The sequence below is a fragment of the Anolis carolinensis genome, chromosome 4 (assembly GCF_035594765.1).
Source record: "Anolis carolinensis isolate JA03-04 chromosome 4, rAnoCar3.1.pri, whole genome shotgun sequence".
Taxonomy (NCBI): Eukaryota; Metazoa; Chordata; class Lepidosauria; order Squamata; family Dactyloidae; genus Anolis; species Anolis carolinensis.
The window spans coordinates 62,402,402-62,415,024 of NC_085844.1; the positions used below are offsets into that span (position 1 = coordinate 62,402,402).

Here is a 12,623-nt window from a genome sequence, read left to right on the forward strand (position 1 = left end):
AGGATACAAGCTGTTTATTTTTATGTAGAAAATGGAAGTATAATAAGGGCCATGCTCACAATTAGAACTTCATTATCTTATCAAATTACTCTCTCCCTCAAGAAAAAGGCTCACTTGTCCAGTTTCAGGGTTTCATGACACTCGGAAAAGCATTTTGTTTACAATAATGACAAATAAAACTGCCATAAGAGCCCATCATTTCACGATTTCTTTCTATCTCTAAAATAAAGTTTATGCAGGAACATGAAAGCCGCAGATTTACCTTGCTATAAATTCTTCTACTATCAAATATGTGATTAGATGTTTTGCACCATTGTGCACCCAAAACTATATTGCATGAATCAGGCCCCTTCTACACTGCCACATATTTCTGGATCTGATCTCAGATTAACTGATTATCCCAGATTATATGGCAGTGGAGATTCATATAATCCAGTTCAAAGCAGATAATCTGGAATCAGACCCTGGGATATAGGGCAGTGTAGATCCAGCCTTAGTGAACTGTTGGGGTGCCCTAAAATCTTAAAGATGTTTAGGATAGTAACAACATTTAGAATAATAATGCAAAGGGATCTTGTAGCACTTTAGTGACTAATTGAGAGAAAAAGTTGACAGTATAAGCTTTCTGTCAGTGATGGTATAAGAACTGAGGCATCCATAAAATTTGCCTCTCTCAATTTCCCACTTTGTGACCCAGGAACCACAATCTGTTATCTGAGAACACTACAACTCTGCTCTTTTCTGGTCCCATTAAATCAATCAGTCATAGCATGCTTTCAGTTCAGCAAAATGGCTTTTTCTCTTTATTTTACACTAGCTTGGCTACCCGGCAATGCCCGGGTTATTTGAAAAGGGCCTTGTTTGTTTTTGGATATGAGGTCATATCAGTTTGGTCATACTCTATGTCTTAGAAAAATACATAGTCTTTGCTTTTGTTTTTTTATGAATGCTTTTGTCATGGAGCCAGATCCCAGGGCTGAATTTCCAAGCCCTGAATCTGACTTCATAACATAAAACAACCCTGCAAGCACCTGGCGGGAGGAGATAAAATGAGCCTGGGAACTCAGAGTTGAAAGTATAAACAATTATAATTGCTGTAGTGTGTGGGAATAGAAATCATGGTAGAAATGTGATCCCGAAGGTGGGGTTTGATGATGATATTTGCGTGTGATATTACGTTGCATCAGAAGTGATAAAATTAGATGTATGTAAACATTAGGTCATTCTCGACTTTTCCAAAGTCATGTATTCTTCAATAAAGATTGAATTTGAGAGCAGCTATCTTTGATCTGCGTTCAGACCGGTCCTTTGAAGTGAGCCTGACATTAAAGTCGAGAATCCATTTCTCACCCTCCTGCGGAATTCGCAGTGAAGTGATAATGAGTGAAGAAGGAGATCAAAGCCCAAATGGGGCAGAGAGGCCTTTGCAAGGGGCCCGGCCGAAGAGAGAAGAAACGCTGCAAGCCATAGCTTCCTCTACGGGGTACCCCAGGCCGAACGGCGTGACCCAGAGAATTCCCAGGGGAGGAAGAGGCGTCTCTGCGGCTGCAGAAACCAGTTGGGGATCTGGAGGAAGTATGCCGGAGACCGTGGCCCTGCGGTTATCCATCCTGGAAACTAATTTATCCAGGCTGTCGGAAACCATGGGGAGATTGGTGCCATTATTGGAAGAGAATCTCCAAAAGGAGCCCAGCCGATATGGCGCCGAGAGAGAACCAAGTAAAGAAGGAGATTGGAGCCAGAGGGGCCAGCGAGCGTCAACGCAGAGTCCCGTGGCGGCAAGGGACGAGGGAGATGAGGAATACTGGCGGGAGCTGGAGTTCCGGGACAGAATGGCGCGAGAAGTGGAGCGTCAGCGAGCCCTGGGAACTCTGAGGCCGCCATCTCCAACAGAGCTCCCAACCCCCCGAATGGGCGTCGGGGTGGAAAGGCCACTGGGGCCAGGGATCGGGTCCAGTGGATTAGCAGACGAAGGCGGAGAGGAGCGGGGGATCCAGGAAGAGGAGGAGGATGTGCCGTACGACGAGGAAAGGCGAGATGAGGGGGCTACAGCAAGGCCAGTATGCGGATGGGCGGAAGAGCCGACAGCGGCGGCAGACTTTCGGGAGCCGCGCAGAATGACCACCGGAGTGGGGCGCGGCGTGTTCCAAGGAGCCGCCCGAGGAAACCTGATGCAACCCTTCCCCATGCCTCCCAGACAGCATCAACGGGCTGCAGAATGGATGCCTAGAAGGGAAGATCTCAAACTAGAATACGGAGGGGAATCAGATGAACTGAACTTTTTTCTAATTAGCATCAGAGGATACATGGAAGACAATGCACACACATTCCCCTCCGAGGCAAGCAGGGTTCGAGCCATCGGCAACACACTAAAGCGAGGAGCAGCCAGCTGGTACGTGCAACTCCATGCCAGACACGACCCATGCCTGAGGTCAGTGCCCCGCTTCCTCGCCGCACTGGAAAACCGGTTCAGAGACCGGCTAGAGCAATTGAGGGCTCGAGACCAGCTGAAAGGAATAAAGCAGAGGGACAAAACAGTGCCCGAGTACGCAGAGGAATTCCTTCACCTCGCGGAAAGGGTACCAGAATGGTCTGAAGTGACCAAAGTGGAGTTATTTAAAGAGGGACTACGCCCCGAGATTTTCAGCTGGGCTGCGCACAGAGACGACCCCGAAACGCTCCAGGGATGGATTCAACTAGCGGGGCGCGTCGAATCCACCCTGGCCCAAGTAAAGCGCTTCAGGAGCGGCAGCGGCCAGCAAAGACCGGTGGCGAGGGGTCGAGGAGAAACGAGGAAGCAGGAAAGACCCGGAGGGAGGCCGGGGATTCCCTCCAGAGGAGACGACAACAAACCTAAACCGGGATGCTTTGTATGTGGGAAGACGGGCCATCGAGCAGCAGAATGCTGGGCCCGGAAGGGGGAGCCGCCAAAAGCCCCAAAGCCCAAGCCAGCAACCGGGAGGCGCGCGGAAGAGGAGGTGCAGGCCCCAGAATCTTCAGAAAAACTGGTGAGTCGGGACAACCGCATGATAGTAGTGCCAATCTGCCTCTCAGGGCTAGAAAATCGGGCCACCTGCAAGGCATTTGTGGATTGTGGGTGTTCTAGAAATATTATAACCCCGGAGTTAGCAGGAGCGCTGAAATGCCAGCAGATGGCGCTTGAATCCCCAATTGCATTTTCGCAGCTAGATGGATCAGTCGCTGCTGGGGAAGTATCTACAAAGGAAATACGAGGAATCCCATGTAAAATAGGCAAATGGGAAGGAAGAATATCCTTTGTGATAGCCCCTATTGCCACATACCACGTAATATTAGGGATACCATGGCTCGAACAGGCAAATCCTGAAGTAGATTGGAGAGGAAAAAGCCTAGCATTCAAAGAACAGCAGATGCAATGGGAGATAAGCAAAATTGCAGAAGAGGAGGACGAGGAAGATGAAGCAGGGGAAATAGACCCACAGCTATTGCCACCTGAATACAGGGACTTTGTGGATGTTTTCAATCAGAAAGAGGCCAGTAAATTGCCTCCCAAAAGGAATATAGAAGTAGAAATTGAAATAACCCCAGGAGCAAACTTACCCAAACCAAAAGTGTATCCCATGTCTGTGCAGGAGAAGGAGGAATTGAGGAAATACATTGATAAAAATCTGGCGCGAGGCTTCATTAAGCCATCCAATTCTCCTCTCGGGGCCCCAGTGTTATTTAGGAGAAAGAAAGATAACTCCCTAAGATTGTGCATTGATTATCGAAATTTAAACGCAATTACTAAGGACAATAAATACCCTATGCCCTTAGTCAAGGATTTAATTACCGTATTGAAGAAAGGGAGCATATTTACTAAACTGGATTTAATTGAAGCGTATCATAAATTAAGGATCAAACCGGAGGATACTTGGAAAACTGCATTTTCCTGCGCATTCGGCCATTTTGAATACGAAATTTTGCCTTTCGGGTTAAAAAACGGAGGCGGCTGCTTTATGCAGCTTATAAATGAAATACTACACCCGTTATTGTACAGAGGGGTATTCATATTTCTTGATGATATCTTGATTGTAACTGAAGATAAGGAAAAGCACGTAAAATTGGTCCGGGAAGTTTTGCAGAGACTAAGAGAAGCAAAGCTGTACGCAAAACTGTCCAAATGTGAATTCAATAAAACTCAAATTGACTTTCTGGGGTATCGGATATCTCCAGAAGGGTTAGCTATGGATCCAGCTAAAGTAGCAGATGTGAAAGAATGGGGAGTGCCTCAAACAAGGAGGCAATTACAATCATTTCTGGGGTTTGCAAATTTTTACAGACCCTTCATAAAAGGTTTCGCGCAAATAACCGCACCCCTTACAGAACTTTTAAAAACAAAAGGGAAAGGGGAGACAGCAAAAGTGAAAGCTCCTGGCGCCAAACTGAGTTGGACGCCAGAATGCCAAAAGGCATTCGAAACCTTAAAAGAATGCTTCACTGAAGGACCCATCCTAAAACACCCCGATATCAGGAGCCCTTTCATAATCCATTGCGATGCCTCAGACTGTGCGTATGGGGCAGTACTATTGCAAAAAGATCAAAATGGGAACTTAAAACCCTGTGGATATTTGTCACGGAAGTTCAGCGAAACTGAAAAAAGTTGGCCAATATGGGAAAAAGAGGCATTAGCCATATTAAAAGCCTTAGAATGCTGGCGACACTTCCTCGAAGGAAGCGGAATCCCATTTGAAATTTGGTCTGACCATAAGAACCTACAGTATTTAAAGTCTCCTAGAAAATTGTCCCCCAAACAAATTAGATGGGCGCAATACTTCAGCAGATTCGATTTCCAATTAAAGTTTTTTCAAGGGAAGCAGAACGTCTTGGCAGATGCTCTTTCACGCATGCCTCAACACGAAGGCATAACCACAGCAAAAGAGGGGACAATGTTCTCTGACAAACAATGGGGCTTAGCTGTCAGGACAAGAGCACAAACCCAAAAGGAGGACACGGCTTTTGTTGAACTCGGCGGGGAAGAAAACTGGGGAAATGAACTTAAACAGTCTTATGAAGGAGATCAATGGATCGCGTCCAACGCAGAAAAGGGGGAACAGAAGGGGGGATTTTGGTTTGTAAACAAGAAACTGTATATCCCAGCAATATTAAGGATTAAGATTCTGCATCGTTTTCACAACAACCAGAGTGCTGGTCATACAGGAATTACAAAAACAACAAAGGCAATAGTAAAACATTGTTGGTGGCCAGGAATGAGGAAGGACATAAAGAATCATGTTGTTCAATGTGATGATTGTGCCAGAAATAAATCGGGAGGAAGCCTATGGGATTGTTACAAACAGTAGCGGAACCTACCAGACCTTGGGAATGTGTAGCTATGGACTTTGTGGGAGAACTGCCGGTTAGCAAAGGACATCGTTATATTTGGACAGTATTAGACCTGTTTTCTAAACAGGCTCACTTTATAGCGCTGACGAAACTACCATCGGCTGAGAAACTAGCTGAATTGTACATAAATCATATTTACAAACTACATGGATGTCCCAGTAGAGTAGTCAGTGACAGAGGAGTACAGTTCACAGCAAAATTTTGGGAAAAATTCTTGGAAATGCTAGGAGCAGAAAGGAGTCTAAGTTCTGCTTTTCACCCCATGACAAACGGGGCGGTAGAACGTACTCAGCAAACGCTTGGGCAGTTCCTTCGAATGTACTCTAACGTGAGACAAAATGACTGGTCTAGGTGGTTGGCTTTTGCGGAACTAGCCTTTAATTCAACTATACATTCAGCAACAAATAAAACCCCCTTTGAAGTAGTTTACGGGTATGAAATACAGCCTTTACCCCAGTTGCCAAGGTGGACAGAAAATGAGGAAACAGAGGCAGGGAAGTGGAAAACGCAAATGCTAGAATGTTGGAGTCAAGTGACTGCATCCTTAAAGGAAGCACACAAAAAGTATAAAGCATTCGCAGACAGAAAGAGGGTGGAAGGCGATAAATTAAATAAAGGAGATCTAGTGTGGTTAAGTACCCAAAACATCAAATTGGGGCTACCTTCAAGAAAACTGGGCCCCAAATATATTGGACCATTCAGAATACAGGGTGTTATCAATGAAGTGACTTTCCAGTTGGCATTGCCAAAAAGTTTAGGGAAAATACACCCAGTATTCCATCGCAGCTTACTGAAAAAGTATATGGGGACTTTGGACAAAATGGACACATAGAGTTATTGTTTGATTTGTTTCAGAACTATGATGAAAGAAGAACCGAAGAGGAGGACGAAGAAAACGAGGGCGCCATGTCATGGAGCCAGATCCCAGGGCTGAATTTCCAAGCCCTGAATCTGACTTCATAACATAAAACAACCCTGCAAGCACCTGGCGGGAGGAGATAAAATGAGCCTGGGAATTCAGAGTTGAAAGTATAAACAATTATAATTGCTGTAGTGTGTGGGAATAGAAATCATGGTAGAAATGTGATCCCGAAGGTGGGGTTTGATGATGATATTTGCGTGTGATATTACGTTGCATCAGAAGTGATAAAATTAGATGTATGTAAACATTAGGTCATTCTCGACTTTTCCAAAGTCATGTATTCTTCAATAAAGATTGAATTTGAGAGCAGCTATCTTTGATCTGCGTTCAGACCGGTCCTTTGAAGTGAGCCTGACATGCTTTCATTAGAAAATACACAAGGATGTGGGTGAACTGCAATTCCCCAAAATCATGGGACAACCCTCCCAAGACTCCTTCAGTATTTACAGTTGCCCATGTTGAGTCTGTGTGCCAAGTTCAGTCAATATCCATCATCTGCTGGGTTCAGTGTTCTCTGGATAAGAGTGAACTACAACTCCAAGATTCCCAGGGCAATCACCCTCAAACCCTGCCAGTATATAAGGTTGGCCATGTTGGGTCTGTGTGCCAAGTTAGTTCCAGGTCCATTGTTGGTGCATTTCAGAGGGCTCTTAGACTGCAGGTGAACTAAACATCCCAGTCCCTACAACACCTATAAATCATGGTGAATTCTCCCCAAACCCCTCTCTCTAGTATGTTCAGTTGCTGAGCAATTCCTCTGTTTGCTTTGTGCCATAAGAAAAAATAGGAAAGGGTTAAGGGAGAGACAGTGGGTGGGGTCATGCAAATGAAGAGAGAAAGGAACACTGGGATCTGCTCGCTGTAACCTGCAATGTCCTGGGAGTGACTTGGTGAGTCCTCTGCACTGGGAACTATAGCCTATTTGTGGAGGCCAGAGGCTGTCTCTGTGTGTGGACACCTGTGTCACATACACATATACAGATTTTCACTTTTATTATGTGTATAGATTGTGTACAGTTCAAATTTACAATTCATATGGTCTCTGTGCAAGAGAGTGAACCATGGCCATGCAATACATGTTATACTCTTTCTTATCTCAAAGACAATCCACACGGATTTTACATGACTTCTGACTGGAAAGGTCCTACTCTAGCAATACACTGTCTTATGCCATAACCCTTTTGTTGCTGGTTTCTCTACACTCTGCATGCTTAGACTAAATTGTGCTTTTTTACTTATGCACATTTTTCTAAACCTCAACAATCCCCTCCTAGAAACAACCATTTTGTCTAAACTATCACTGACACAGGTTATGGGCTCAGCACCCTAATTACCCAGCTATTCATTTATTTCATTTATCTACTGCTTTTTTCACCCCTAGGGGGACTCAAAGCTATACACAACATAGTAAATTGCAAAGATTCAATGCCTCACATCCATATAAAAGAAACATTACAAGTCTAAAAGCAATCATATATAATCATAAATTAACTAATTAAAACTATATAAATCATCAAAAACCACCGCTGTGCTGATCAGATGAATTGCTGATCTATGGCTGTAGTTTCCAACATTAAAGACTGTAGTGATCGCTGGCTGTAGAGAAAGACAGCATTTGGCTGGTACTCAGTAATTGAGGGTCAGTGGAAAGCAGAATTATGTTGATGACAGTCTAGGTGTCAGACATCCTGACTGAGTCTGAAGATAAAACAATCAAGCAGACTGAATGCGGCTTTGAAAGAGTGTCTAAAAGAGCTGAGAGAGAGCAAGAAAGCAGAGAACAGAAGCTGGAACTTTAAGCACCATGTTGTTTGATAAATTGACTGATAAGAACTATCAATCTTGGACTATCATGGTTCAAAGTCTGTTAGTTCGAGATGGAATTGAAAAAGCAATAACAGGGACTGATCAGGATCCTGGCGTGGATGAACGTAATAGAAAGGCAAGAGCAATGATTTTGCTGACTTTGGATATAAGCCAATTGATACCATGTAAGGGATAATATTACTGCTAAAGAAGTTTGGGACTCACTTAAGTATGTCCATCAGAGAGAATTTTGCATCTCTCAGTTGACAAAGTAGGCTTAGGTTTATGAAAGCTAATGCTATCAACTCTTTCAATCAGTTAGTCTCAAAGTCCCTATTGGCATATAGATCCAGAAAAACACGGCAATGTTTTTAAATTCTACCACCATAGAATAATACGTATAAGACTGTGTAGTAGCACATGTAGAATAAAGAAAATAACTGGGCAATGCACAATAAGGAGTCAGGTATTAAATAATGTATGGATATATTTTATATTATTAATGGACGTTATTTCCTTCATAGTCCTGAGGCAATCGCTTGTAGCTGTTTTTTTATTAATTCACTGAAAATATTTTCTGATATGTCTGCTTTAACTTTTGAAATGGCAAGATTTCAGAAACTTTTGCTGGACTTTCAAGAGTCCAGCAGCAAGGAATACTTTTTAGAACTGCCTAAACCTGAAACCTCTGAGCCATGCTCCCTAGGGACCACAGTTTCTGAGGTGGATCCCATGAAAGGGTCACGATCTTCTCCTCCCTCCCCAGAGGACTTTGTGTGTCAACTCTTTTCAATATACCTGGCATATACTGAACTAGTTTCTTTCACCTGAATTCCAATAAGAAACATGAGTATGGGAAGAACAGTGAAGATGAAATACTCTGTAAGACAGAGATGGGAAAGTTGTGGTCTCCAGATTTTGTTCGATTGCTGTTCTCACCATACAACCGCATTTGTTATGTTGGTTAAGGCAATACAGTTATATGAGTTGAGACATTAAAAGAGATTATAGTCCAACAATATCTGTAAGTCCAGAAGCTTCGCACCTTAATTATTGATATAAACGTTCAATCAGCAACCACCTCCTTAGTAATAAAAGTAGCCTCTTCCTTGGACATGGCCTGTGTTCTCAAGAGCCTGGCTGACTTACTTTGTTTTCAGTCTCTTTTGAGCTTAAATTTAATCATTAATTATCTGAAGGTCTCTTAATAGCTATGTATCACTTCTGAGGACGCTGACCCGCTTTGGAACCAAACAGGTCAGGTACAATTTATCCAGTGTCCCATTCAGTTTATTTTGTCACAAAGGTACCGTTATAGTGCCATAGTTCTACTTCAATTGTCATGGTTCAATCCTACGGAATTCGGGGGGGGGGGGTGTTGTTATTTAGTGAGGTACTAGAGTGCTCTGGATACAAATTCTAAATTCCCTTCCCTATACTGCAAATCCACAGGATCTTTCCATAATTCTGCAGTGTAAATGGTTTCCAAGTCTGGTCCAGATTGGTACAAGTCAAGCCACTCTGCTCCCTCATTCAGTCAAATTATGTGGATAGCTTTAGTAAAAAGCACCTTAATAATTTTGGAGTAGTACTACAGAAGAATCTGAAATGTTCTTCACGTGATTGTGAAATTTAGATTGGAGAAATCTAGAAACTGCAGAAGTCACTTATATCATACTGAATTTTGCTTTGTGAAGTTCCTGTTTTTCTACTAAGGGTTGCTGTATGTGTGAGAGAAATGGACTGAGAAGAAAAGAAATGGTTTACTAAACCTCTTGACCTTGTCAGAAATTGTTATTAAAAAGAAGAAAATGATGTTTATGTCTGTACAGGGATGCACACATATTATGAGATGGATGTTTTGCACATGTCACTTATAGTAGACAGAAGGTGTGTGGAAAATGTGTAAAGGTTCCACTTCTTTAATATCATAGTAGCAGATCCTTACGCCCATTTCAGATATGGAATCAGTGGTTAACATAAATATGGTAGACCTTTTATATATATTATTTTATACTAATTACATTTTCACATCAGATTGTATCACATCAAATGTGATTATGGTGTCCTTTCAGTGCTGTATTAAGTTGTAGCATACATTTTAAATATTAAAATCCACCCCCTCAACATGGATATACACATCTAACATACATGTAGGTACCGCGGCAGAAAGAATGGATTTCACAGACTGAAAATATAGCAAGCGACAAAAAGGTACACTGTCGACAGAAAAGGGAAAGAGCATTAAAATACCCACCTATTGATTATTAGATAAACACGGCCATTGACTTTGGCATGGCTTTGGTGAGAGAGAGATGAAAGTGCAAAAATGCATGAGATAGCAGGAGAAAAATTAGGAGAAAGAGAGAAAAGTAGTGTTAATCAGGTATATAGTTATCTTTCCAGAAGAAACACACACAATGAAATAAGGTCATTAAATGCTCACTGCAAGGCATGCAATAAGAAGCACTTGTAAGCAGATAGGGTACCACTGAATTGTTAGATTGGTAAGCAAAAACTGTTGACAAATCTTTGGGCCTAAAAGAACTACAAGATAAATACAAGAGCATACTATGTTGTTACTGGTATCAGAATTAGTGGGATTTACTGCCCAATGAAATGCAAAAACAAAAACAAAAAAACCTTTCTATTTCTTACTTGTAAGAAAAGGATGTAATATAAAATTATTCAAGGTTCTGCAGAGATATTATTCTGGAAGAGCGAGGTGATATCAAAGAGACATTTTGCCCAAATCCGTAGATTTTTAATATACATTGTTCAACTTATCTGAAAGGTTTGAATTTTACTAAAATCTACAGCTCAGAGTTTGAGTGTTCTGGAATATTCCAGAACAAACATGTGTGTGCTTCTTGCATGTGTGTATGTGCATGCACACACATATAAGAGTCACATAATTGATTTGATAATCAAAGCCATTCCTTTCGAAAATCACTGTAACTGAGGCAGCCATTCTTAAAATTTAATGAGTTAGCTTAAGGAAAAAAAGATTGCAGTATAGAAGTAGAAATGGAACAGCAAAGGCTAAAGTAAGGGGAGGACTAGCATATAAATATCATCAGTAGAGTGATACAGGTATATGAGTTGAGACATTAAACGAGATTCTTACACAGCATGGTAGTACCACATCTTGGAAATGCCCTTCTTTAGCCTCTTATGGGCATTTCTTGGCTGATTTACAATAATTATTTCCATATAATTCGCCCTGGTGGCGAAGTGCGTTAAAGCACTGAGCTGGAGACCGAAAGATCCCAGGTTCAAACCCCGGGAGCGGCATGAGCGGCCGCTGTTAGCTCCAGCTCCTGCCAACCTAGCAGTTCGAAAACATGCCAATGTGAGTAGATCAATAGGTACCGCTCCGGTGGGAAGGTAACAGCGCTCCATGCAGTCATGCCAGCCACATGACCTTGGAGGTGTCTACTGACAACGCCAGCTCTTCGGCTTAGAAATGGAGATGCGCACCAACCCCCAGAGTCAGACATGACTGGACTTAACGTCAGGGGAAACCTTTACCTTTACTATGTTTATTTTAGTCTGCACTTGATAGAATTATGAACTCTTGATTCAAATTAAGGTTACTGGTAATGTTTGCTGAGATTCTACGGGTTAATTTACATGATTATTTTACAAAATTGTTCCATAAATTCCTCCTTCATCCCTATTTAAATAGTGCAATATCCCTATTTGGAGAGATTATATGGTAATCGCACCTTACCCTCCAACTTAAGTGTTGTTATCAATTTGGGCTGAGAGAAATGAAACTCTCTTGACAGCATTTTGAAGATCTAATGCATTGTTCTGCATCTGTGCATAAATGGCAATAACCTTTGTAGCGCATAAAACCATTTTTTTAACTAGGAGAAAAATCTTGTAGCATTTGAGAACCATGAAGAGGCTGCTGTTGAAATTCAATTAAAGTTCATTTATTTTTGTCATAATTTAAAACTCTTGATAAAAATCTGTTCAGCCCATTTTGGGAGGCAAAAAATTCAAGTATGCTCTGTCCATATATAATAATGTAAGAATTATAAAAGAATTATTAGTATTAAAAAAGTTGCAAATAAAAACAGAATACTTTATATTTACTTAGTACATTTGGATACTATATATTTTTGGATTTTGGATTTTGCACTCATTGGTACAATTGCATTTTCCTAATAAAAACCTTTCAGGCCATGAAATAAACCGTTAAGAGAGAGAATACTAGTTGGATTAATTAAACAGGTACTCTATATGGTTACCCAACCATATAGTGTATTGTATGCCAAAATACACATGTGATTCATCTTCAATCATGTGTATATGCATCAATCATGAATAAAAACACGTAAAACAGATGTTTAACATTTTTTTATCAAATTGTATATTGTATATAATTTCACTGGAGTTTCCATCAATATGATTTTTTTAGTTATTACAGAAAATGAATGAAGTACAAATAAATATGTTCAATACACATGGGAAAATGTTTCTATTCAAAACTTTTTAGTTTCTTTTTGGTCAAAGATCCTAA

The 12,623-nt window shown here is 41.5% G+C and overlaps 2 protein-coding genes across 8 annotated transcripts in view; one reads left to right on the forward strand and one right to left on the reverse strand.

Annotated features, from left to right (window-relative positions):
* The window catches only part of piezo2 (piezo type mechanosensitive ion channel component 2), a 310,405-nt gene that overhangs the window by 73,713 nt on the left and 224,069 nt on the right, over nt 1–12,623 (reverse strand). For 5 of the 7 annotated variants that reach the window (XM_062980525.1, XM_062980530.1, XM_062980527.1 and 2 more), the window contains one exon: nt 10,350–10,391. The exons of the other annotated variants lie outside the window; for them this stretch is intronic. In XM_062980525.1, coding sequence (XP_062836595.1) covers nt 10,350–10,391 — 42 coding nt within the window. The remainder of the gene's footprint in view (nt 1–10,349; nt 10,392–12,623) is intronic. 7 annotated transcript variants of the gene reach the window in all.
* Nucleotides 958–6,641, forward strand: LOC134298914 (uncharacterized). Its single transcript, XM_062980531.1, has 2 exons — nt 958–3,008; nt 6,220–6,641. The coding sequence occupies exons 1-2, from the start codon at nt 1,380–1,382 to the stop codon at nt 6,325–6,327; spliced, it is 1,737 nt and encodes a 578-aa protein (XP_062836601.1). The 5' UTR covers nt 958–1,379; the 3' UTR covers nt 6,328–6,641.